This window comes from Rhamphochromis sp. 'chilingali', assembly GCF_963969265.1.
Source record: "Rhamphochromis sp. 'chilingali' genome assembly, chromosome: 21".
In the NCBI taxonomy this organism is placed as follows: domain Eukaryota; kingdom Metazoa; phylum Chordata; class Actinopteri; order Cichliformes; family Cichlidae; genus Rhamphochromis; species Rhamphochromis sp. 'chilingali'.
Genome location: NC_137949.1, coordinates 10,357,439 through 10,378,412, shown reverse-complemented (window position 1 = coordinate 10,378,412; position 20,974 = coordinate 10,357,439). Strand labels below are relative to the sequence as shown.

The window sequence follows — 20,974 nt, the reverse complement described above, 5'->3', positions numbered from 1 at the left end:
AGTCCTCCCGCTTTCTTCTAAAGGAGATCATATGCAGCAGTACCATCGCTCAGCGAGCTCACGGCTCCAACATCCCTGCAACTTCTGTTGTAGCAACTTTTATATTGTAGCAACTTTTGTTGTAGCAACTTTTATATTGTAGCAACTTTTATGTTCCAGCAACTTTTATATTGTAGTAACTTTTATATTGTAGTAACTTTTATGTTCCAGCAACTTTTATATTGTAGTAACTTTTATATTGTAGTAACTTTTTAAACCAACACTGTGTGCACGAAAAGACTTCAGCATGTGGAGACAGTCATTCATAATCATAACTGTATTTGTACAACATGCACACACAGAGCTGCAGAGGAAACACGAACAACAAGGCAGCAGGTCAGGTGTTGTCTACACTTCTCTGCTGCTGATCTTCTGGACAAAAGTCTCCACTCGGGTCTCATCAGTCCAAAGGATGTTGTTCTGGTGCAGCTTTGCAAACCCAGGCTGTGCTGCCATGTTCTTACTAAAGGAAAAGGCGTTCTCCTGCAGGGTCAGTTTTTCTCATTGTGCTGTCATGAACTTTGACCTTTAACCTGCTGACTGAGGCCTGTAGAGTCAGACGGGCTCTCAGGGTTTTTCTTCCTGGTTTGAACTGGGACGTCCACTCCCGAGGCTGAAATGATGATGATGGTAAAGGAACATTTTATTTTATGATATTAATTATAGTTATGATTGAAAATATGGCGTTGAATCTGTCCACAGTTAGTGGACACCCGCTCTGTCAACCATAAACGACACATTCATGTCATTTCCATTATTTCTATTCATCTTTGTGTTATCGGCACAGTGAAGCAGCCACAGGTTAAACGTTTGGCTTTGTTGACATCTGCTGGAAAATTCACGAATTACAGCACATACCAGCAAGTAATGACGTCACTATCTTCAGTTATTATTACGGGTGTTTTAAATGTGTTTTTATTGAGCTAATATTAATTATTTTCTGATTTCCACTCATAAATCCGCTCTTCCAAATTATGCATGTTCATATTAAACGTGACTAAAGTTCCTAATAATGAGCTCAGTGTCTGTGCAGTGATCTCTGTGCTCCTACAGCCGAACAGCTTTATTACTTTTCTTTCTAATCAGTGTTTTTTCTGTTCCGTTTTTATTAGTTTCAGTTTTACTGTCCTTCATTCTTTGTTTCTTATTTAGTGGCAACTCAAACAAAATTCCACAGTAAGAAGACGACGTGGAGGGTCCTTCAGGACCTTAAAGCCTGCGACTGAGGGCGTACTTCCCCTGTAATTAAAACGTCAACTTATTTCATCTGAAATGACAGTATAATTATATTTACCAACAAATACTTTAACAAGTGTGCACTAGAAAAAGGAGGTATAGTTCAGGTTTGTACAGGAAACAAAGAAATACTGTGATTTAAGTGTATAAGTAATTTTATGTAGTACTATCTTTTCTGTGGTTTCCAGCCAAGGAGACACAAATTATAGTGTAAGTAATTTTACTGCTTTGCGTCTCCTTACCTGTAAAATACCCAGAAGTTAGACAAGGTTCAGATGCTTCATAATAAGCCCCGTGATGAAAAAAGTACAGCATACATATATGTTGTTGTTTTTTTGGTTAAATTACCAGGAAATTACAGAGTACCTAAAACCTGTTACAGAAGAATTTGTGTCTCTTTTCCTGTAAAACACCTGAAGTTAAGGGTAACTTAGAATTGCTCATGCACCTCGTAAATGTACCTACAGTATCATTTTTTCCTTGACTCGTCCCATCATGCCTTCTGTCTGCCCACTTTTTAACTAAACCCAGAGTTTGGCTAAAACATGACCAATCATTATTTCCACAGTTTGGTTACAAGCACAGTGTCGCCACCAGCTCCAACCTGGCCAAGGAGCTGGAGAAGAACTCCCAGACCAGCTTCACTTACAGCAGCAACAAACCGCAGGGCCGTCGCTCCCAGAGTTCAGAGACTCGGAGACACGAGCCATGAAGGATGTGGCGGCACGACTTCACAGCAACATCAGACCTTTATTTCTAGAAAATCGATAGCTTGTGTTTGAATTTCCTCTTTTTTGTTTCAAAAGTTTCCTTTGCTTTTTATTTCCTGGAAGTGAAACGCCTCGGTTTAGTTCCAGTCCAGTTTCAGTCTCTAGAATAACCTCGCAGCAGGAGCATGGTTTCTCCGGGCTCCGTGAACTTCCCATCAAACATTAAAACAAACGTGTCTGTGAGTCCAGAAACACTGATCAGGTTTCAACTGCAAAGATGAAACACTGAAGACAGCTGAGTTCCACATCAGACTTCTGATCCTTTCTGCTAACATGTTTATCTCCAGTAAAGAAGCCCCACCAGCCTGACAATCACACTTTATGTTTCTGAGGGGCAGCCAGTCTTATCCAGTCCGAACTGTCAGGTGGAGCTATTAGCCTGCAGCTAATGTGAAACAATGAAACTCAATTTACTGTGACAGTTTGAAACAGCCCTCACTGTCAGCTGCAGGCTGACAGGAGCACAGGAGCCAAATTATCCATCCACCCATCTCCACTTATCCAGGGTCAAGTCTTTGGGAAGCAGATGAAGCGCAGAAGCCCAGACCTCCCTCTCCCAACCAAACTTATCGGGGGGAACAGTCAGGTGTCTGTCCTGGGTCGACCCCGGGTCCTCCTCCTGGTGGGTCACACCAGAACACCTGACCCAACTCAGCTGGCTCCTCAGCAGGTAAGTAGTAATAAAAGGCAAAATTACTGCATGAATGATTCACCTGGATACGTGATGGTCAAAAAACAACAACAAAAAAAAGAGATAGTTTCCTAAAAGTATGTCTAACAGTAATAACTGTCATGTGATCATGCTACCTCAAACTATCAAATCAAGGTCCTAAAGTAGCCCGTAGTATGGATATCATCCATCCATCACTTCTTCTGCCCCAGCTCAGAGTCATGGGGGCCTGTCTTAGCTATCATAGGGCAACAGGTGAGGTACACCCCAGACAGGTGGGTGTGGCCAGCAGCTGAAATTTAGCAATAAATCAATGCAATATTTACACATTACAGTGTAGTAAAAAGGGGACTGTTCAAAAACAAACATACATATTACTAAACAAATGTTAAAATTCAAAGATAAACGTTATGATTATTTACGCTAAATAATAATATTAATCCATTTTATTTATAGCACCTTTAAGACCCTCAAGGTCACCTTACAATAGCACAGAACAGTAGAAACAGTACAATATAAAAATACATAAATAAAATTTAGACATAAGATAAATAAGAAAAAAAAACAAGCATGAAAGTTAGGGTAGGTAAAAAATGGAGATTCATGAGGTAGAGCATAAAGTATAAAATAATAGAGTAAACACTATATTTAGCTGGTTGGACTGCCCCCTCAGAGGAGGGGTCGCCTTATCTTAATGACCTTGTAGTACCATATCACCCTATTGGAGCACTTCGCTCTCACACTGCAGGCCTACTTGTTGTTCCTAGAGTATTTAAAAGTAGAATGGGAGGCAGAGCCTTCAGTTTTCAGGCCCCTCTTCTGTGGAACCAGCTTCCAGTTTGTACTGGAAATACGTTTGAACTAGCTGCGATGCTACAGGCTCAGGCTGCTGGGGACTTCCCATGATGCACCTGTCTCACATCTTTTCACTGTGGTTACACACCAAAGCAGACGTCTGCTTCTGTCGGAAGTCACTTCCTGTTAAAAGGGAGTTCTTCTTTCCCACTGTTGCCAAGTGCTGCTCAGATTGTTGGGGTCATCTCACAAGATAAAGCATTCTCAGACGATAGCTGATATGAGCCGGTGTTATATCAATAAAACACAGCTGAAATAAACCTGAACAACGAAGCCGACAGTGAGTCGGTCCACACAGACTCCCATGTTAAAACTTAAACACATTGCTTTGGTACCTACAGATAATTTCCACTTCATAACACCTGTATGGGGGGGAGACTGTTATAACCTACCTGTTTGCATTATTAGGGGTGTGGCTTCTGACTGACAGGTGGACAGAGAAACAAGCAGCACTGTTAGGTTTCACCTGAGCTAACTGGAGTCCCTGAACTGGACCTCTTGAACGTGTTTGTGTTGTTGGAGCCTTTCAGCGCATTTTTAATGACATCATCTGACCAATAACACGGCTGCTGTGAGGTCACTGTACTAACAGACCATTCATGAGGTCTCAGTTTCAGCTTTGGTGACATTCTTGGATTTTAATTGGATGTTACTGACCATGGAATGTCACCTCTCTGGTGGGGAAGGAGCCTGAGTTAGTGCGTGAGGTTGAGAGGTTCCGGCTAGATACAGTCGGGCTCACCTCTACGCATGGCTTGGGCTCTGGAACCAGTCTCCTGGAGAGGGGCTGGACTCTGTCTCAGTCTGGAGTTGCCCCTGGTGAGAGGCGGCGGGCTGGGGTGGGTATTCTAATATCCCCTCGGCTTGCTGCCGGTACGTTGGGGTTCTTCCCGGTGAATGAGAGGGTTTGTTCCCTGCGCCTTAGGGTCGGGGAACGGGTCCTGACTGTCATCTGCGCTTATGCGCCGAGTGGCAGTTCAGAGTACCCAGCCAAGTTGCGGAGGGCTTTCACTTAGGTGGCCTCAGAATCTCTTCTCTGCTTTTCGCGGATGATGTGGTTCTGTTGGCTTCATTGGGTGAGGGCCTCCAGCTCACACTGGAACGGTTTGCAGCCGAGTGTGAAGCAGCGGGAATGAAGATCAGCACCTCCAAACGGACGCTGCACCGGTCCGTCGTGGAGAAGAGGGAGCTGAGCGTAAAAGCGAAGCTCTCAATTTACCGGTTGATCTACATCCCTACCCTCACCTATGGCCACGAGCTGTGGGTAGCGAAAGAACGAGCGGCAGAAATGAGCTTCCTCCGAAGGGTGGCTGGCCTCTCCCTTAGGGATAGGGTGAGAAGTTCAGCCATCCGGGAGGGGCTCAGAGTAGAGCTGCTGCTGCTCCACATCGAAAGGAGCCAGCTGAGGTGGTTCGGGCATCTGACAAGGATGCCTCCTAGGTGAGGTGTTCCAGGCCCCGGGGCAGACCCAGGACACGCTGGAGAGATTATATCTCTCGGCTGGTCTGGGAACGCCTTGGTGTTCCCCTGGATAAACTGGAGGAGGTGGCTGGGGAGAGGGAGGTCTGGGCTTCTCTGCTTGGGCTGCTGCCTCCGCGACCCGGCCCCAGATAAAGCGGATGAAGATGGATGGATGGATGTTACTGAGCACTGATTAGCAGGTATGTGTGTCTGTGTGAAGCTAGCGTGTCCAGATATGGTCTAGAAACAAAAACAACAACCTGTGGTGAAAACACACAGGAGATGATTCAACTTTATTCATAAAGTTTACGACATCATTTCCTGACGCCCGTCGCGAGCTGTAACCCGTCGAAGTGCTGCAGCGTCACACGAAGAACACAAAGAAATAGTTTCCAGGTCTCTGGCAACACATTTGTCTTTATTCTGAGTTTAAGATGTGTCAACATCCAGCATGACAAAAATTGTACAAAGTTCACAATTTATAAATGAAATATCACAGCAACTTGTGATCTCACACATTTATAGCAAAATTAAAATGTCAACAAATCCATGCTGTGTAGTACAAAAATAAATCAAACTTCAGTTCCACAGAGAGCACAATAGTTTATACAAAATCCTGTCTTTGTTGATGGTCACTGAACTCAACCTCCAACTAAATCAGCTGGCTCCGACTAAATAATAAACTCTGATGAATTCACAATAGTTTCTATGAAAGGTTCTAAATATGCGACGACCTCTTTGCGTTCCCTATAGATAGTCACAGATACTCTTTTTCAGGCTTGTTATTTATGTCCCAACGTCAGATGAGCAGCCGGTTTGTGCTTTAAAGTCCCTCCTCCATGTTCACTGGTAATGAGAATTAATTCAAAAACTGGTACTAGCTATTACTCTACTGAAGCGTTACTATATTGGCAAAAAGCTGCAGACACGATGCTGTGGAAAAAGGCGTACGCAGTCATGGATGATGGGAAGCAGAGTCCCGACAGAGGACGGTAAAGTACAATAGATGAGATTCGGTCAGGTGAACGACGACGAGCACCGTTGGCATTCGCTCTCGAGAAGGCAAATCCTGAACGTGAGCGCTAACGACTAGGACGACTAGGAGCGCGCACAGCAGCGTGGCCCCATTATTTTTTATTCAAACCTCGAACTGATTGACTATTTAACCATTTGTACAGTGATTAGATATAAAGTGCTGCGGGGGATAACTTCATCTTCCTAAAACAGAGCAAAAATGGCTGAATGTTTTTACACTCGATAGTAGCCTACAGCTAACTGCTATGGTTTGAACCAAGTCCCTGTTCTTCCTCTCTCAGTGGTACGAAATCCAATCGTGTGCCAGAGAGGTCACCTGGGAAATTGCACGCCGCCGTACGTAAGGATAATATCTTCAAGGACAAGTGCAAATAGTCTACTGGCACATAAGTGGGGACAGTGACCCTGTAAGTCCCGCTGTCATACTCTATAAATACTCTTTACAAAACCCTCGGAAACCCTCGCTTCAGGCTCTCGGGTACTGCTTTTAGCTTCTGTAAGAACATCAAAACATGGAAACGAAGGTGTCCCTGTGCAAAGTCGTACAGAAAAAAAGTGGAACTCATATACTTCTGCTCCTAAAACTCCACGTCCAGGTTCCCTCCTCCTTTTTTAAAAAGACTTTTTGTATTAAAAGATTTGTATAAAAATCAATATTTTACATTACAGGCTATATTAAAAAGATTCCTGTTACCCCGCTATGCTTATAAACAAGAGATTGCATATACCCAACCAACGTTTTTCCTTTGCAGATTGCATCGCCTCCCTGCTAGAAACCATAGTTCTGATATTGCAGAGACGTTTCCCACACGAGTCTCCAAATTGAGCAGATTTGATAGCAGAGAGCTCTCTGTAGGTCTTTTCTACTAATTAACGATGAGCATGTGAACATGACGCGTTCCCCTAGGACTCAATTGGCTCTCCTAGGTAACGGGATTTCCACCATCGGGTTTCCGTGTAATGATGTTTCCAATAGAACTGTTCATACATACATTCATACAAACATCAGGTCAGTTTCCTCTCCGGGTTCGTTTACAGCACCGATTTTAAAAATGCCCCCACCTGCAGCTGCACGTCTTTTCTTTAAAACAAAGCACAAACTTTTCTCGAGCATTGGCAGAAAATAAAGCGATCCGCAAAGCCAGTTCTTGTTCTGGAACAATCTACACGCAAGAAGAAGAAGAAGACGAAGAAGAAGAAGGAGGAGGAAAAAAACATTGAAAAGTCCAGAATCGTCCACAGGAGAAAAATCCTCCTCCATCGCTGCGTTTCGCTTCCACCGTCCACCTTTTTTTCCATCTCGAATGCTTCGTGGCCACGCGTTAAAAAGAGCTCACGTTCCGTTAGCGTTAGCTTACTGTTCAGAAATATACACTAAAAATGTGCATACATGAGCAGCTAGAAACATACATGACACTATGTGAGCTCATATGAAAACGTACAAAATGTGAATGTCCTCAAAAACCGATTCTCTCCCTCACAGCGAGACCCAGAAAGAAAAGAGAGAACGAAAAGCTCTTCCTACACTTAGAGCCTCGCAATTTTTTCAGAGAACAGAATTTAGAATATATAACACTTTAGTGCGCCGGACCGAGGAGATCAAACCATCGCTGCCTGTTTGTACGTGGATTCTGATTCGCCGCCCACACCTGCGGCGGGAACAAAAAGTCTCCCTTTGCTGATTGGTTGATTACACCTGGATCCCTTGGACGGCTTGCTTGATGTTTTCCAACAGTGCTTTGTTCTCGGGGCTCTGGTACTGCTCCTGGTTTGTGTACATGTCCGTCAGAGTGGTGACGTAGGCGTCAAAGTTCTGCTCGCTGATTGGCTCCTGCAGGAAAACAAAAAGCACCACATGGACACCGTCAGAGGCAAAAAATCATCAATCACTACAAACTCCATGTTAGAGTAAAACGCTGTTAACTCAAGGGCCGGAGTCCTGCAGGTTTTAATCTCACCCTGGGTCAGCACACCATCACCAGGCCTCTGGAGAACTTCAGGACATGCTGAGGAGGTCCTTTATCCATTTAAACCAGGACACATTTAAAACCTACAGAACCTGGAGCTCCCCACCCCTGTGCTAAAGCATCACTGGTACATGAGCACAAACAGAAGGAACACGGACACGTGAAGTACGGAAGCAAAGAAATGCCAAAACCACTCAACGCATCACAGACAGCTGCACACGCTCACTGCTGGACCTCCTCGTACATACGGACCAGGATGTGGATCCAGCTCTCCGTCAGACCTGTTCCTCTGCTCTTCGGTCCAGTTCTTATGTCATGTTCATACCTTAGCCTTTCCCTTCATTCAGACTGGCTTCCTGACAGTCGTTTCTCACTGAGATCATGTCTGATCAATCCAGATCATCTCTCAGGCCCTCTGTCAGGTTTCTGCTTGTTCCTCTCGTTCTTAAAGACGGATCATCAGCTAACTGCTCTTTAGGAATCACCTTGTTGGTACAAAAATACTGTTTTAGAGTCGGCTAAAGAAACAGGAACAAGTGTTTGTGTGACAGGCTGCTGGTAACAAAGTTAGGTCAGTGTTAGTTAATGATGATGATTGGGCAGAAGGACTGAACTCAAAGAAAACGCTTCAGAAAGCAGAACTGTTGCTCATGAGCACTTCAAAAATGACAAGAGTCCTGCTCTCATAAACAATAAGTGGTGGCCCAAGACTTTTGCACAGTGCTGTAACTTCCTGTTCTTTGTAAAGCATGACAGCATGAAGACGTCAACCTTGTCATCGTTGCGTTGGAGGACACATCACTGGATGAAGCTCTCAGTCAGTTTAGCGTCTGCACTCATGCTTTAATGACATCATCTCCTCGCGTCAGCATCACGAGGATCAGGTGACGCTGAGGTCGAGAGGTGGCAGAGGTCCCAAATCCTCCTGCGGGCTGTTGATGATGGTGGAGTCCAACACTGGTTCCTCCAAAGTCTGTGTCCAGTGAGAATTCAGAGAAACTCGGGACCGGTCTCTGCAGGAACTTTTCCTGTAAGTCCGTCACATGAGAATGAAAGCTCTGTGGTTTAATAAATGAACAGCTCAAAGATTAGCGGGAGACTTTGTGAGTCCTTTCAGATGTTTCTTTCATGATGGAAAAAGCTGTTCGGGAGACTCGTCCATTGTTGTAGCTCACATGGCTGAGAGACAGACTGTTTCAGACTTCCTAAACTCTGAGACGCGGTGCTCTGACAGGTTTGGAGTAAAATCTGTGCCGGCAGACACAACCTGTGACTCATCATTGAGTTTCTTCCCCAGAACAGTTCGGCCGCATCGGCGCATCTCAGTCGGACACCGGAAGCTAGAGTTCAAATATCTGACAAATCAACCAGTTCAAACTCGGCAGCCAAATGTTTCTGAAACCAACATTAAGGATTTAGTGCTGATAAAGAGTCACATTAAGGTGTTTAATCACTTTTCTTTGCTTCCATAACAACAGAAGTGCGTCAGACACGAAGCAGAGTGCAGCAGAGTGCATGAATCGCTGCTCACTTACTTGCTGGTGCATCTGTAAGCAGCTGTTAGTCCTCAGAGGCGGCTCTTTGTGCGTCAGTGGTTTCTGGAAGGAAAAGAGGGACAATCTCCTTTAAAATCCCTTTGAGAAACCAGTCTCACAATCAAACACTAGATGGCAGTATTTAACTGAGAAACAACACGAGCTGGTTTTCATTGGTGATTCTGCTGCAGTGCTGTGGACATTTTTCACCAGAGGAAATGTTTAAATGTAAAAGTTGATTTTATAAAATGCTCCAGTTTCACTCATTCCTCTGTCAGCGAAACGTGTTCGTTAAATAAAAGGATATGAGAGCAGTGTGATTACCATGAAACACTTTTTTAATCACTGAGAGCAAACAGATGAACATGTATATAAACGTACACTTTAATTCCTCCTAAACAATTAAACTAACAATAAAAGACAAAAACCTCAATATTTCAGTTCATGGAGACGCTGAGAGAAACTACCACTCCCCTTCGCTGTTTGGAGAGACAAGCAGCGTCCCACACTTCAGGCTAAGCAGCATGCACATTGGGCTGAGCTTAAATACACAGATAATGCTACGGTCAGCTTTAATCTGCAACTTGCTGGCTTGCCGTTCCTGGTGGCCCTTACCATATGAGGGAGCTGGACATTAGCTAAACTGTTAATCAGTGACTGGCTGAGGTTGGCCAGCTCATGCAGGAGAGATTCATTTTGCTGTTCAATCACCTTGTTTTCCTCTTCTATGGACTTCAAGTTGGACTCCATTGTTGTGATCTGCAGAGAGGGACGGTGCAGAGTTAGTGCACAGCGTCACGGGCAGCTACGCACCACTGCAGGATCGGCTCATACGAGGTGTGACCAGAAAGTTCTGCAAATCCACCTCGACAGCCTCCAGGGCTGAAAAACAAGCCGCAATTCCCCCAATGTCCACAGGAGGCGTAGTACCATTTACGCATTCATGCTACTTTCTGCACGTTTGGGGCTCAAGCTGCAGCGAAGGATCTACAGGTAGGAGGCCCAGGGGTGCAAAAGGAGACGACCTTGAAGGGAAGGCTAAACGTTAATCAGGCGTGTAATGTTGGTGTTAAGCCGGGATTTGGTGAGGACACCTAAACAGTCCAGCCTGAGGGAGCCTTTTGCTTCTCTTTAATTTGGCCTCCAGTTCAGTGGTTTGCTGACTGATATCTGCACACGCAGGGGGAGGAGCTACGTGAGACGTATGTCCACTTTGACATGTGTTCCCCTCACTTCAAGATGATCGCCACCCCTTATTCTAGCATACCCACCTCTAAGTATTTGCAGGTAAATCTTATTAGATTGTCACTTCAAATTACACCTTTAGTTGGAGGCAGCATTACAGGAGGAGGTGCTCAAGGAGCTGATCCACTTCCCCAGAACCTTTTTAGCTCCGCCTCGTGACCTCATAATCTCCATAACAACGTTTGGCTTTTGAGCTCTGAGGGGCGGAGCTGCAGAACTTTACAATCACACCCGGTACAGACAGGAAGCGACTCACCTGTGTTCTGAGTTTGATCATGTCTGCTTCCACTTGTGAATTCGATTCACTTAAGTCTTTGATTTCTTCATCCAGCTGTTTGATCTCCTCGTCGTGCTCCAGCCCTGCACACAAGGAGGGACTCTCAATCACACGAGCACCTTCTGTGTGGAATAATTAAAAAGTGTGCCGGACGCTCGGCGTGCGACCGCCTCCACCTACACCGCGTCAGCTCGTTTAAGCTAATTAAGACTCAACAACCTCACAGACACATTACAGCAAACCCAGCCCTGTTCCTCGGCTCCCCTCATTATTCACACCCACTCTCACACACACACACTCCTGATTGGTCCATTATGTGGAATTGGAAGTCTCTTCAGTAAATCGCTCCATGGCCGTGTTCCTGATTGGCTGTATTGTGTGTGTGAGTGGTAGCTGCCGTTACCGTTGCTGGCACGCTGCTGCTTTATTGTTAGCATTTCCACTCCGGAGAGCCTGGCTTTCCTCATGGCGGAGGTGGCACGCGGACAACCTGACAGACTGGAGGCAGCGACAAGAACAGGAAGCATTGTTTCAGTATATGATGGGCGCCACAGACACACACAGAGAGAGCCAACGCTCTCCACAGATGGAAAACACAACCCCCCCCCCCTCCCCCGACCCAGTGTGTTCTTCCTAAAGAAGAGACGCTCGTGCTGGTGTGGCAAACTTCAACCAAGCAGCAGCCTGCAGTTCCTGCAGCGTCCAGCAGAGGCTCCAGAAATAAACATGTTTACAGCCCACAGTGCTGTCATCTGAAGCCCGGCACATATTTAATATACTGTCAATCAATCAATCGATCAATCAATCAATCTTTATTGGCAGAATTTACGTCCATAGTTAAAAAAAACAACACAACATATAAACCTTAAAAAATGATAAAATATTTTTAAAGACATAAAACCATAATATACATAAAATACACAATTACATAAAAGAAATCAATAAATACACAAACTGGTGCTTCCTCAGACTGTCGATCTGTGAGCTGCTAACCTGTTAGCAGAGCCGTGCAAACGTCCAAACACCCACAGCTACAAACATCTGACTGACACGACCCCCTGTAGGTGTCCTACCAAGGATGCTCATTGCATCATTATATGCAACGTGCAGTTTCTGCACTGTCTGTAAGATGTCCACAAGGGAGCAGCATGTAGCGGTGTGCAATACGCTTTAAACAAAGCTACTGGAACTGGAACCGAACAGAAGCTGAGTTTGGACATAGAGCTTCCAGCGCTGTCTGTATATGTCATATAAGTGTAATTGGTTTCCATGCAAAAGCTAAAGGAAGTGCTAAAAACGTCCTGCAGTCAGACATGTAACCCCGTGAGTGACGCTCAGGCTATAAGCTCTCCATCTACGCTTGTCTCCTGACACATGTTTGCTTATTCACTGCGAGCTCTTTCTGCACACATGGAAGCTCGACCGCTGAGTTTTTGACTCATTCAGCAGTCGAGCTGTTTTTCCTACGGTGGAGATGAAACTGTGTTCGTCTGTGGCAGAAGTTCCCACAGGTTGCTCGGCCGTCCCCCTTCTGTCCGGTTCATCCTGAATCAGCTCAATGGGCTTTGTGTTTGCAGACTGTGCAGCTCTTCCATCGTCTGAAGCCTCCATCTGGTCCTGTTCTCCTAATGTTTTGTCTGTAGGACGCAGCCCTGCCTGACCCGCCTGTCTGCCTGCTTACTGTGTTTCCATCCACACTGCAGACCTGCAGACAGCACCGGCCTAATAACACATCACAGTGCTGCCTGTGTTTATCCATTTATGTAGGGACTTTCATGCACGTTCTTCTCCTTAAAGCTCCGCCCACACACCCCTGACTCACCTCCGATGCGTCAGGAAGCTTCCGCTGACGTGACCCGAGCCGTCGCAGCCCGGCGTCGGGCAGGACATGCCCTCCGTCTTCCCGGACTTCCACGTGAACTGAATGCCATTCAGGTATCCGTCCTTTTGCCTCTTGGCTGCGATGGGGCATCCGGACGCGCTTCTGTGGGACGCGTACTTCCCTGTCACATGACCCTGACCGTCACATCCCGGGACCGGACACCTGAGGGGGGGAAAAAAGCACATTTTCATCATACAGGAGATAACGTCCTCTCTGTGACCTGTGAGCCGGAGCTCGTGCTTCCTCAGCGGTGAATTGCTGAACAGCTGATGTTATTTTTCTGTTTTGCGTCTTTGCTTTCGCTCTGATTTAAACAAAGATACGATCATCTTATTTTAAAGCTGTCCCAGTGGCGGCTCTTATCGCGGGGGGGGGGGAACAGTGTCAGTGCATCAACACCCGCGCTAATCAGATGCATCGAGGCAGTAAATTATTCCAAATGTCACAGCACGCACAACGGATTACGGCTAAAGCCGTGGACGTATCAGTTCTGTCTGCTTTTAGTTCAGCCTCATGGAAAACAGATAGAGGGAGGTTCACCGGCTTTCTGCACTGACAGGAATTTATTTCATTCATCTTTGTCTGTTCTGCCCAAAGCTTCCCCTGAAGTGATGGGACAGTCCTCTCACACATGCAGGACAGTCTGAACTTGTCAGACTGAGCTGCTTTACTAGTTTCTTTCTGAGGAGAAATATCTGATTAGATCTACAGCACCCCCCCAATCTGGGGCATATCTCGTTTCCCCGCCCCTTCATTCATTCCTCACATAAACTCTCCATCATGCCGTCTCAGTGAGCCTCACCGATAAGTGTGCATAAATCAGGAAGACGCTCTTGTTTGCAGCAGCTTGTCTTCCTCTTTCGGCACGCCCTGTAACCACGGAGCATCCTAACACGGTCAGCGTGAGCCGACTGTCCTCGCAATCCGGCAGAATGAGGAGCGTCGGAGTATTGTTTGTGCTCTGCACCACCAGAGAAATCAATGCAGCTGCAGAGCTGAGGCCAGAGAAGCACATCGCGGGATTCGGCTAAAGTCAATCAATCTCTCTGCCTCCGTCTCTTTGTCTTTCCTACCTGTGTGTGTCTGCAGGAGACTGCAGAACCTCCCCCAGCCTCCTGTGAACTCACACAACCCGCGCTCTCCGACTTTCTCCTTCACACTCCGGCACAAACTTTGCCCTCCGAGGACATTCGTCCTGTCAGAGCTCATACTGACTCCTGCTTACAGGAGGCGAGCAGCGGCACAGCTGTGCACGGCTCCTTTGCATCATTTAAAAGTCATTCATCACATCACGTGTCACGCGGGAAATATGTGGCGAGCAGAGCTGGTCCAGGAGGAGGAGTTATCACGGCGTTTCAGGGAGACAGAAGACAGATGATGAGTGTCTGTACTGCACCTGATAGGCTCCTGGTCCTCCTTGTTCTCTTTGCTGTGGATGATCTTTATCCCACTTTTCCTGGCACGCGGACACCCTGAAAGACTGTAGATAAATGACAGCGTTACAGAGAGGAGAGCGATCTGCAGGATTAATACGTGCACGGCGCGGCGGTGCTTTACCTTCTGTGTGAGGCGTAGTTGCCAGTGATATGTCCCGAACCGTCGCACCCTGGTGTCGGGCACCTGGGGCACAAAACACAAAAAGGGCTCAGGGCCTACGGCATCTCAGCTGCAACGCGCCACATTCATCTAAAGGAAAGAGCTGCGAGGTCTGCTTAAGACGGATGATCTGATTCATTCATTCATTTATGAAATTCCAGTGTTGCAAGGACAATATGTACAATGTTTACCGTTTATTAAAGAACAGTATCCTGAAATGCAACGAACTCTAACTGCTGGATTGGTGGACAGAGGCGGTTTCTCACAAGTCAAGCCGATTTTGTTTTTTAAGGCATTTTTTCCAAAGTTGCAAAAGTATGACGTCACAACAATGTGATTGGTCACTTGCGATGTTGAACCTGGAACAACATTTATTATGATGATGTGGGAACAACAGCGACACGAGGTTATCAGATCGTGCGCTTCAGTGTCAGAAACTGCAGTTCCTCTAACGTCCACCGGAGGCTCTAAGAGCCAGCCAATCCCCATCCTTTCATAACGGCCGTGCTCAGCTTTTTAAATCACATCATCTGACCGATAACACAGCTGCCGAGAGGTTACCGTAGTAACTGAGCCGCCAACAAGTCCGAGCTGCAGTTTAGGTGAAATTCTGGGATGTTACTCAGCACTGATCAGCTCACCGTCCGGTGATATATCATATATAATATCATCCCTTGAGGGTTAGAGCAGATCCGCGTGCAGATGTGAGGACGTTACTGATCTTAATCCGGAGGCTTCTTTAACAATATTTACGTCTTTTTTTGCCATAAAATCTCTAAAATATGCGCCGAGCTCCTGCTGCTGTCGTTACGGCCTCACATTTAAATCACATGCACGTCTTTCCCACTCGGACCTCTTCAGTCCCCTCATCTCTTTCACTCAGGCCCTGCCTGCAAACCTCTCCGTCAGCAGCGCGTACATTTGTGTGAGCTCGACATACAAATCAAACGTGTGAGTGAATCATGTCACGCCTTACTTGAGCTCTTGCGCGTTGTTGGCCAGCATGCTTCGAATGCTTTTGTCAGCTAAAGGACAACCTGAGAGACTGGAAAATACAGCAGTGGAGCGTTAGTCACACAAGGATCAGGGAGGGAAAACTCCAACACTCCCACTACTGAAACACAACACAAGCAGCCTGCACTCACACTCCGCTCCAAAGCATGCACAGAAAACACACGATATCAACCAGGAAATGTAATAAAGCCATGATGCACGTGCAGGGAGCTGAGCTTTAACGTTAACCCTCTGAGTATTTGCGCCCGTGGCCAAAGGTTGGGTGCAGCGCTCGGCTCAAACGGGGCTGAAGGGCGTTTCCGGAAACTTTGCCGTGAGTTTCGATGTGGGGAATCCAAAAGCGTGAGCCTTCGCTCGCTCCGTGCACACACGTCCCACACTCAGCATTTCTGCTTCCACCTGCCGTCTCTGAATGCTTAGTCTGCATCACGCTGTGGGAAAGGCCTGGAGAACCGAATAACACCAGCTTAGACGGCTTTACGCACGGCCCATCGAGGGATGGCTTCATCCCGGGGTTTAGCTTAGGAAAATGTAGCCGATCTTTAATTAATTTCTAGTCTCTTCTTATTCCATATTTCAGCCCCGCTTCAGCGTGACCGGTCAAATAGTCAAAGGGCTAACAGATCAGAGAGAGAGAGGGAGAGAGAGAGCCTACAGGTGTCTGACAGCATAGTCGAGGTAAGCTGAAAACAATAAAGAGAAATAGACTTAGAATCCACCAGGAGAAAAGGAAGTCACACCTTCGATGTGAGGCGAAATTGCTCGTCAAGTGACCACTTCCATCACACCCCGGTGTGGGACATCTGCCACCGGAAAAATAGACAGATTTATAAGCCCAAAGGGAAGGAGAAGGAAAAGTGAAAATTAGAGAAAAAGCGGGGGAGGGGGGTCGTTTCTGGTGTGTTCGGTTTTCATTGTTTCCAGTTTAGCTTCACTGTCTCTGCTTCACACTCCTGACATCTCCACACTGACGGCTGCCGCGTCCATAAAGCGTCTACCACAGCGCAGGATTTACCAGGTCTGAGATCAGCGTGGACACACGGACAACGCTGGGAAATAAAAGTCATAGAGCAAAGCCACTGCCAGCAGCGCCGCACGGGGGGAGGAGGAAGGGAGGTGGTAGGCCGAGAGGAGGATGGAGGAAGAAACAAGGTGGGAAGCAGAGCACGAGTGGGGAGAGGCAGGTGGGGTCAGGTGGGAGGAGGAAGAGGGGGAGGGCGCTTACGTTATCAGGTCCTTCTTCGTCTCCTTGCACTGGAGGAATTTGGGCTTGGGGCTCGGCATGTTGACGTCTGTGGTGTAGGAGCGGTCGTCCAGGAGGTCGTGGAAGGGGTCGAGGTCGTCCGGCTGTGGGACGGGGGCGTGGAGCAGGAAGACACGGGGGAAAAAAGATTTTTAGTGGTTTTACACTTTTCAATAAATCCAATCTTTCCATTAAAGGAACAGTTCACCTCAAATCACATTGACATCTTTTCCAGCTGCATATTTTCAAATATGATGGAACAAACTTCTGTACGGAAATTTAAACAGATACAGAAATAAATAAACGGCTCCGATAATAAATATGCGAGACATTTTTAGATAAACTTCATTTATCCAGCAGCCAAAACATTAAATACGTCTGCGTAGAAATAAATGAAACATGACAAAACAAATAATTTAAAGCCACATAAAAGAAATTAAATATAAGAAATAAAGTAAATAAACAAGTACAATAATTATGGAATAATTTAAATAGAGTTAATGATGTTTCATTGCTATTTGTGTCTGTGCTGTTTTTATATATTTAGTTATGGATTTATTTGCTGTTACATTTCTTTATGCATGTGCTTTTAAATAAACAGGAACATTAAAACAAAGGTAATGATTTTCACATTTGATAAAATATTCACTGACATTATGAATATATTTATTGCATTTCTTTCATTTTGGCCGTTCCTGTCCTCCGTAGCCTCGAGGCACAAACTGCCAAAATTGTTTTTATAATTTTTTGTGTGCTTGGAAAATAAACTGGAAACAATTAAAGAAGCAAATAAAAACACAGATATCAATAAATTATATATTTATAAATTATTTAATTCCTGTATTTATTTTGGATAATTTTTTATGTAAAAGTCTTTTTATTCCTTTGTTTTGGCAGTTTCGATCCTCTCGCACAAACTTGTGATCACAGCCTTCGTGAGCAGTTTCAAATATATGAATTCATTTTGAAGCACTCGTTCTCGCGAGCGTCTCTCTTCTCATAAACTCGTGATCGTCTCTCAGCGGGCGTGAAATCTTAAAATGTAGGAGACGTCTGATAAAACACAATAAACCAAAGTGAGTGTAGGACGAGCTCGATGTGGTCACGTGTGGGTCGAACGATCATCGCTGTCAGTCTGACAGGAAGTAAGCCCTGAGAGGAAGCACTGCCTCCCTCATGCATTTGCACACATTCATGGTGAGAACACTCAGGGAGTCGGCCCCCTCATGATGCAGCTTTCGGCCACTAGATGGCACTGCGGTGAAGCGCCAGCACGCTGCAGCCTGCGTTCTGTGGGCCTTTGTCTGCAGTGCTTGCGGCCGGGGCTCGACAGCCGTGGATGCAAATCCTCTTTTCCTTCCCTCAGTGCTTGCAGAGTATGTACAGTAATGCCCATAAAGAGACAGGTCCAGATACAGCCCAAATTATCCAGCACTCAAGCTGTCTCAGGGTGCGCGACGCTGGGTCGGGCCAGCCAGTTTCGCCAATTAAAGGGAGCGCAGGCTGCGAGGCGGCCACGCGGGGGAACGACGCAGGCATACTCGGAGATGCAGAAAGTAGGCTAGCATCTACACACTCCCAAAGAGACACACACACTCTTATGAATATTCACACACAGCAAAAGAGGCACATGTACTGTACATGCATGCGCCCGTCGCAGCAGTGGTGCATTGATTTCCTGCAGTTCTTTGATGAGATGAGCTATTCCGATTCCCTCCCAAGGTGCTACTTTGCATAATTCATTTTTGGAGAGGAGCAAAATGTAAAAACAGAAAGCCAGCATGCAGCGAGCACGACGCAAACAGAGACGGTAACTCCGCGCACGGCGGCGCTGACATCAATTAACATGCAGATTCATTAGGTTTCCCTCAAAAATCCCCCTCATATGACTTTCTAATGATTCCAAATATAACAGCGAGTCAGACGGCGAGGTAAGAAACCTCGAAGACGATCAGACGGCAGTGCAAATGTTTGACTTGGAGACAGAGTGTTGAATCAATGGCTTGGAGGGAGATAATTTGGGCTGAGCCTCGCTGAGCAGACAGCGTAAGTGACGCATGCCAACTGTATGGTCTATCAGCTTCCAGAGACACACTCCTGCTTTGTAATTATCACCGGCAGCATCACGGCCGCCTGTGGTCCGCCGCTCCCCTCCCTCACCCTCCTGCGCGTCACTCATCCGTCACGAACATTCAAAGATGGAGACAGACGTGATCTCGGCGACCTTTAGGCCGTGACCCCTTTACCTCTTTCTCGTCCTCATCTATGTGTTTGATCTTGGTGTAGTCTACGGGCAGGTCCCAGCAGTCTGCCGCGTCCCCCATGCCGTAGCAGCGGGAGCCCAGCAGGGCGGCCTGCCTCTGGGGGGACATGGGCTCAAGGGGCGTTAGCACCGAGTCGCCTACGCCGCCGCTGCAAAGACGCTTGCTCACGCTCAGGTCCAACGTACCGTTCTCATCGACATCTAGACCGGGACTCTGGAGGGTGCGCGGGGTCGGGGTCGGCGTGCGCGTGTGTTTAAAGTCGGGAGGATGAAGAGGCGGGGATGGAGAGAAAGGGATAAAAGAGAGAGAGAGAGAGCGTCTGATTAACAGCAGTCAAACATTTTCAGGCTCTACGGTCAGAGATGGCAAAACACTGAGGAGGAAAAAAAGTTTGCAGCTGCAGTTCAAACATCTGAAACAGCGCTCCAATTCTGTTTGGTGTTTTTGCCCAAGTCTGCGTAGGAAGAAACATTAGCAGAGCACAGTAACAGATCCAGGAGAGGGTCAAAAACCCGAAGAGGTCGTCAGCGCATCCCTCTGCGAACCCTCCTCTTCCTTTCTGTCTCCGTCTCTCTTTCCTTCCATCCCACCGCTCTGCAGTGTGTGTTTGTGTGTCGGTGTGTGAGTCTAATGTGAGCGGACATCGCGGGGGGGGCAGAGGCTGAGGGTTAGGGAGGGCTGATGAGCAGCGGCGGTTGAAACAACGCCCAAAAATAGAGACAGAACTGGACTGTAACGAAGTGGGCCGAGACTCGGGACCTGAAGACTTTAACAACCGAGGCTTCAGCAACAAGGAGCCAACAAACGTCCCGGCTGCAGGCTCGTTTATCCAAGGAGGAAAACATCACATGAGGAACAACATAAAGTAAATCATGCACGAGTCCCGTCTCCTAAAAATCCCCAAACAGCTGAAATACAAGCCTGGCTTCTCCCTGCAGGACGCGTCTGAGCAGCTCATGTTTGTCTCTGTGGGTCGTGTGGAAAATATGATTTCTTAGTTTCTGCAGATTTATCAGCTTACAAAGATAACCTGAGGAAATGATGCAGAGACAAAGTGATCCACACCTGTGTGCAAAAGTAACTGCCCCCTGAACTTCACCATTGTAATGACTGCAGTCAGTGTTTGTGATGACGTCACTGTGGAGGACCCACTCTGTGCACCACAGTCTGAATCCAGACGCTGTGTTTGAGGTCACGCCGTGTGTTCTGGATCCTCGTTGAATTCAGGACATGAACTGATCTCCAGCCTGCTTCACTTCGTCTCACAGCGATCAGGCTGGTGTGGAGCTCAACTCAGTAAAGACGTGTTTACAGTTTATTCATCATTTATAAAGTTTGGTGCTTTAAATCATCCCCGTATTTACTCGGGTTGTCTTTGTCTGATATCAAAGCTAATTCTGAAACAAATATGCAAAACACTAAGAAATCGTGAAAGAGGACTTTTCCACAGCACTGTGTCTGTTCCACAAACAGGAAAAACAAGTGTAACAAGAATAATCCAACAAGGGAACAAACACAGTCCCCACAGGGAACCTGAAGCTCGTTCTCTGGGATTAAAGTCCTCTGGATTATACACACACCACATCCCAGCTTCCCCGACTGACTCAGTCTGTTTCATGAATTATATTTTGTGTTTTGTTGGGAGTAAAACCTGTCAGATAAAACATGTAGGCTCTGTGCAGGTTTCACCCAGCCCTACAGCTGCAGTCTCCTCCGCCCTCCACAGGGGGCTCCACACAAACTCGCTCGTGTCCGAGGCTTCGTAACTGAACGTCGTCACCCATCGGGCTGCTTCTCCCGTCTTTGCTGTGATCCCAGGATACGGAGCAGCCCGGGACAAAGGCTTTTTAAACTAGAACCGGATCTTGTGCAAACCTCGCTGAGC

At 46.6% G+C, this 20,974-nt stretch overlaps 1 protein-coding gene across 1 annotated transcript in view; it reads right to left on the bottom strand.

Annotated features, from left to right (window-relative positions):
* Positions 1 to 5,437: 5,437 nt before the first annotated feature.
* The window catches only part of myt1lb (myelin transcription factor 1-like, b), a 112,848-nt gene continuing 97,311 nt past the window's right edge, over positions 5,438 to 20,974 (bottom strand). Inside the window, exons 12-23 of the mRNA XM_080871827.1 lie at positions 19,072 to 19,302; positions 16,808 to 16,929; positions 16,323 to 16,385; positions 15,545 to 15,613; positions 14,530 to 14,592; positions 14,369 to 14,452; positions 12,913 to 13,134; positions 11,494 to 11,588; positions 11,070 to 11,173; positions 10,184 to 10,327; positions 9,569 to 9,631; positions 5,438 to 7,897 (exon numbers count right to left, since the gene is read on the bottom strand). Of these exons, the coding sequence (XP_080727953.1) occupies positions 7,757 to 7,897; positions 9,569 to 9,631; positions 10,184 to 10,327; positions 11,070 to 11,173; positions 11,494 to 11,588; positions 12,913 to 13,134; positions 14,369 to 14,452; positions 14,530 to 14,592; positions 15,545 to 15,613; positions 16,323 to 16,385; positions 16,808 to 16,929; positions 19,072 to 19,302 (1,401 nt within the window). The 3' untranslated portion in view covers positions 5,438 to 7,756. The remainder of the gene's footprint in view (positions 7,898 to 9,568; positions 9,632 to 10,183; positions 10,328 to 11,069; positions 11,174 to 11,493; positions 11,589 to 12,912; positions 13,135 to 14,368; positions 14,453 to 14,529; positions 14,593 to 15,544; positions 15,614 to 16,322; positions 16,386 to 16,807; positions 16,930 to 19,071; positions 19,303 to 20,974) is intronic.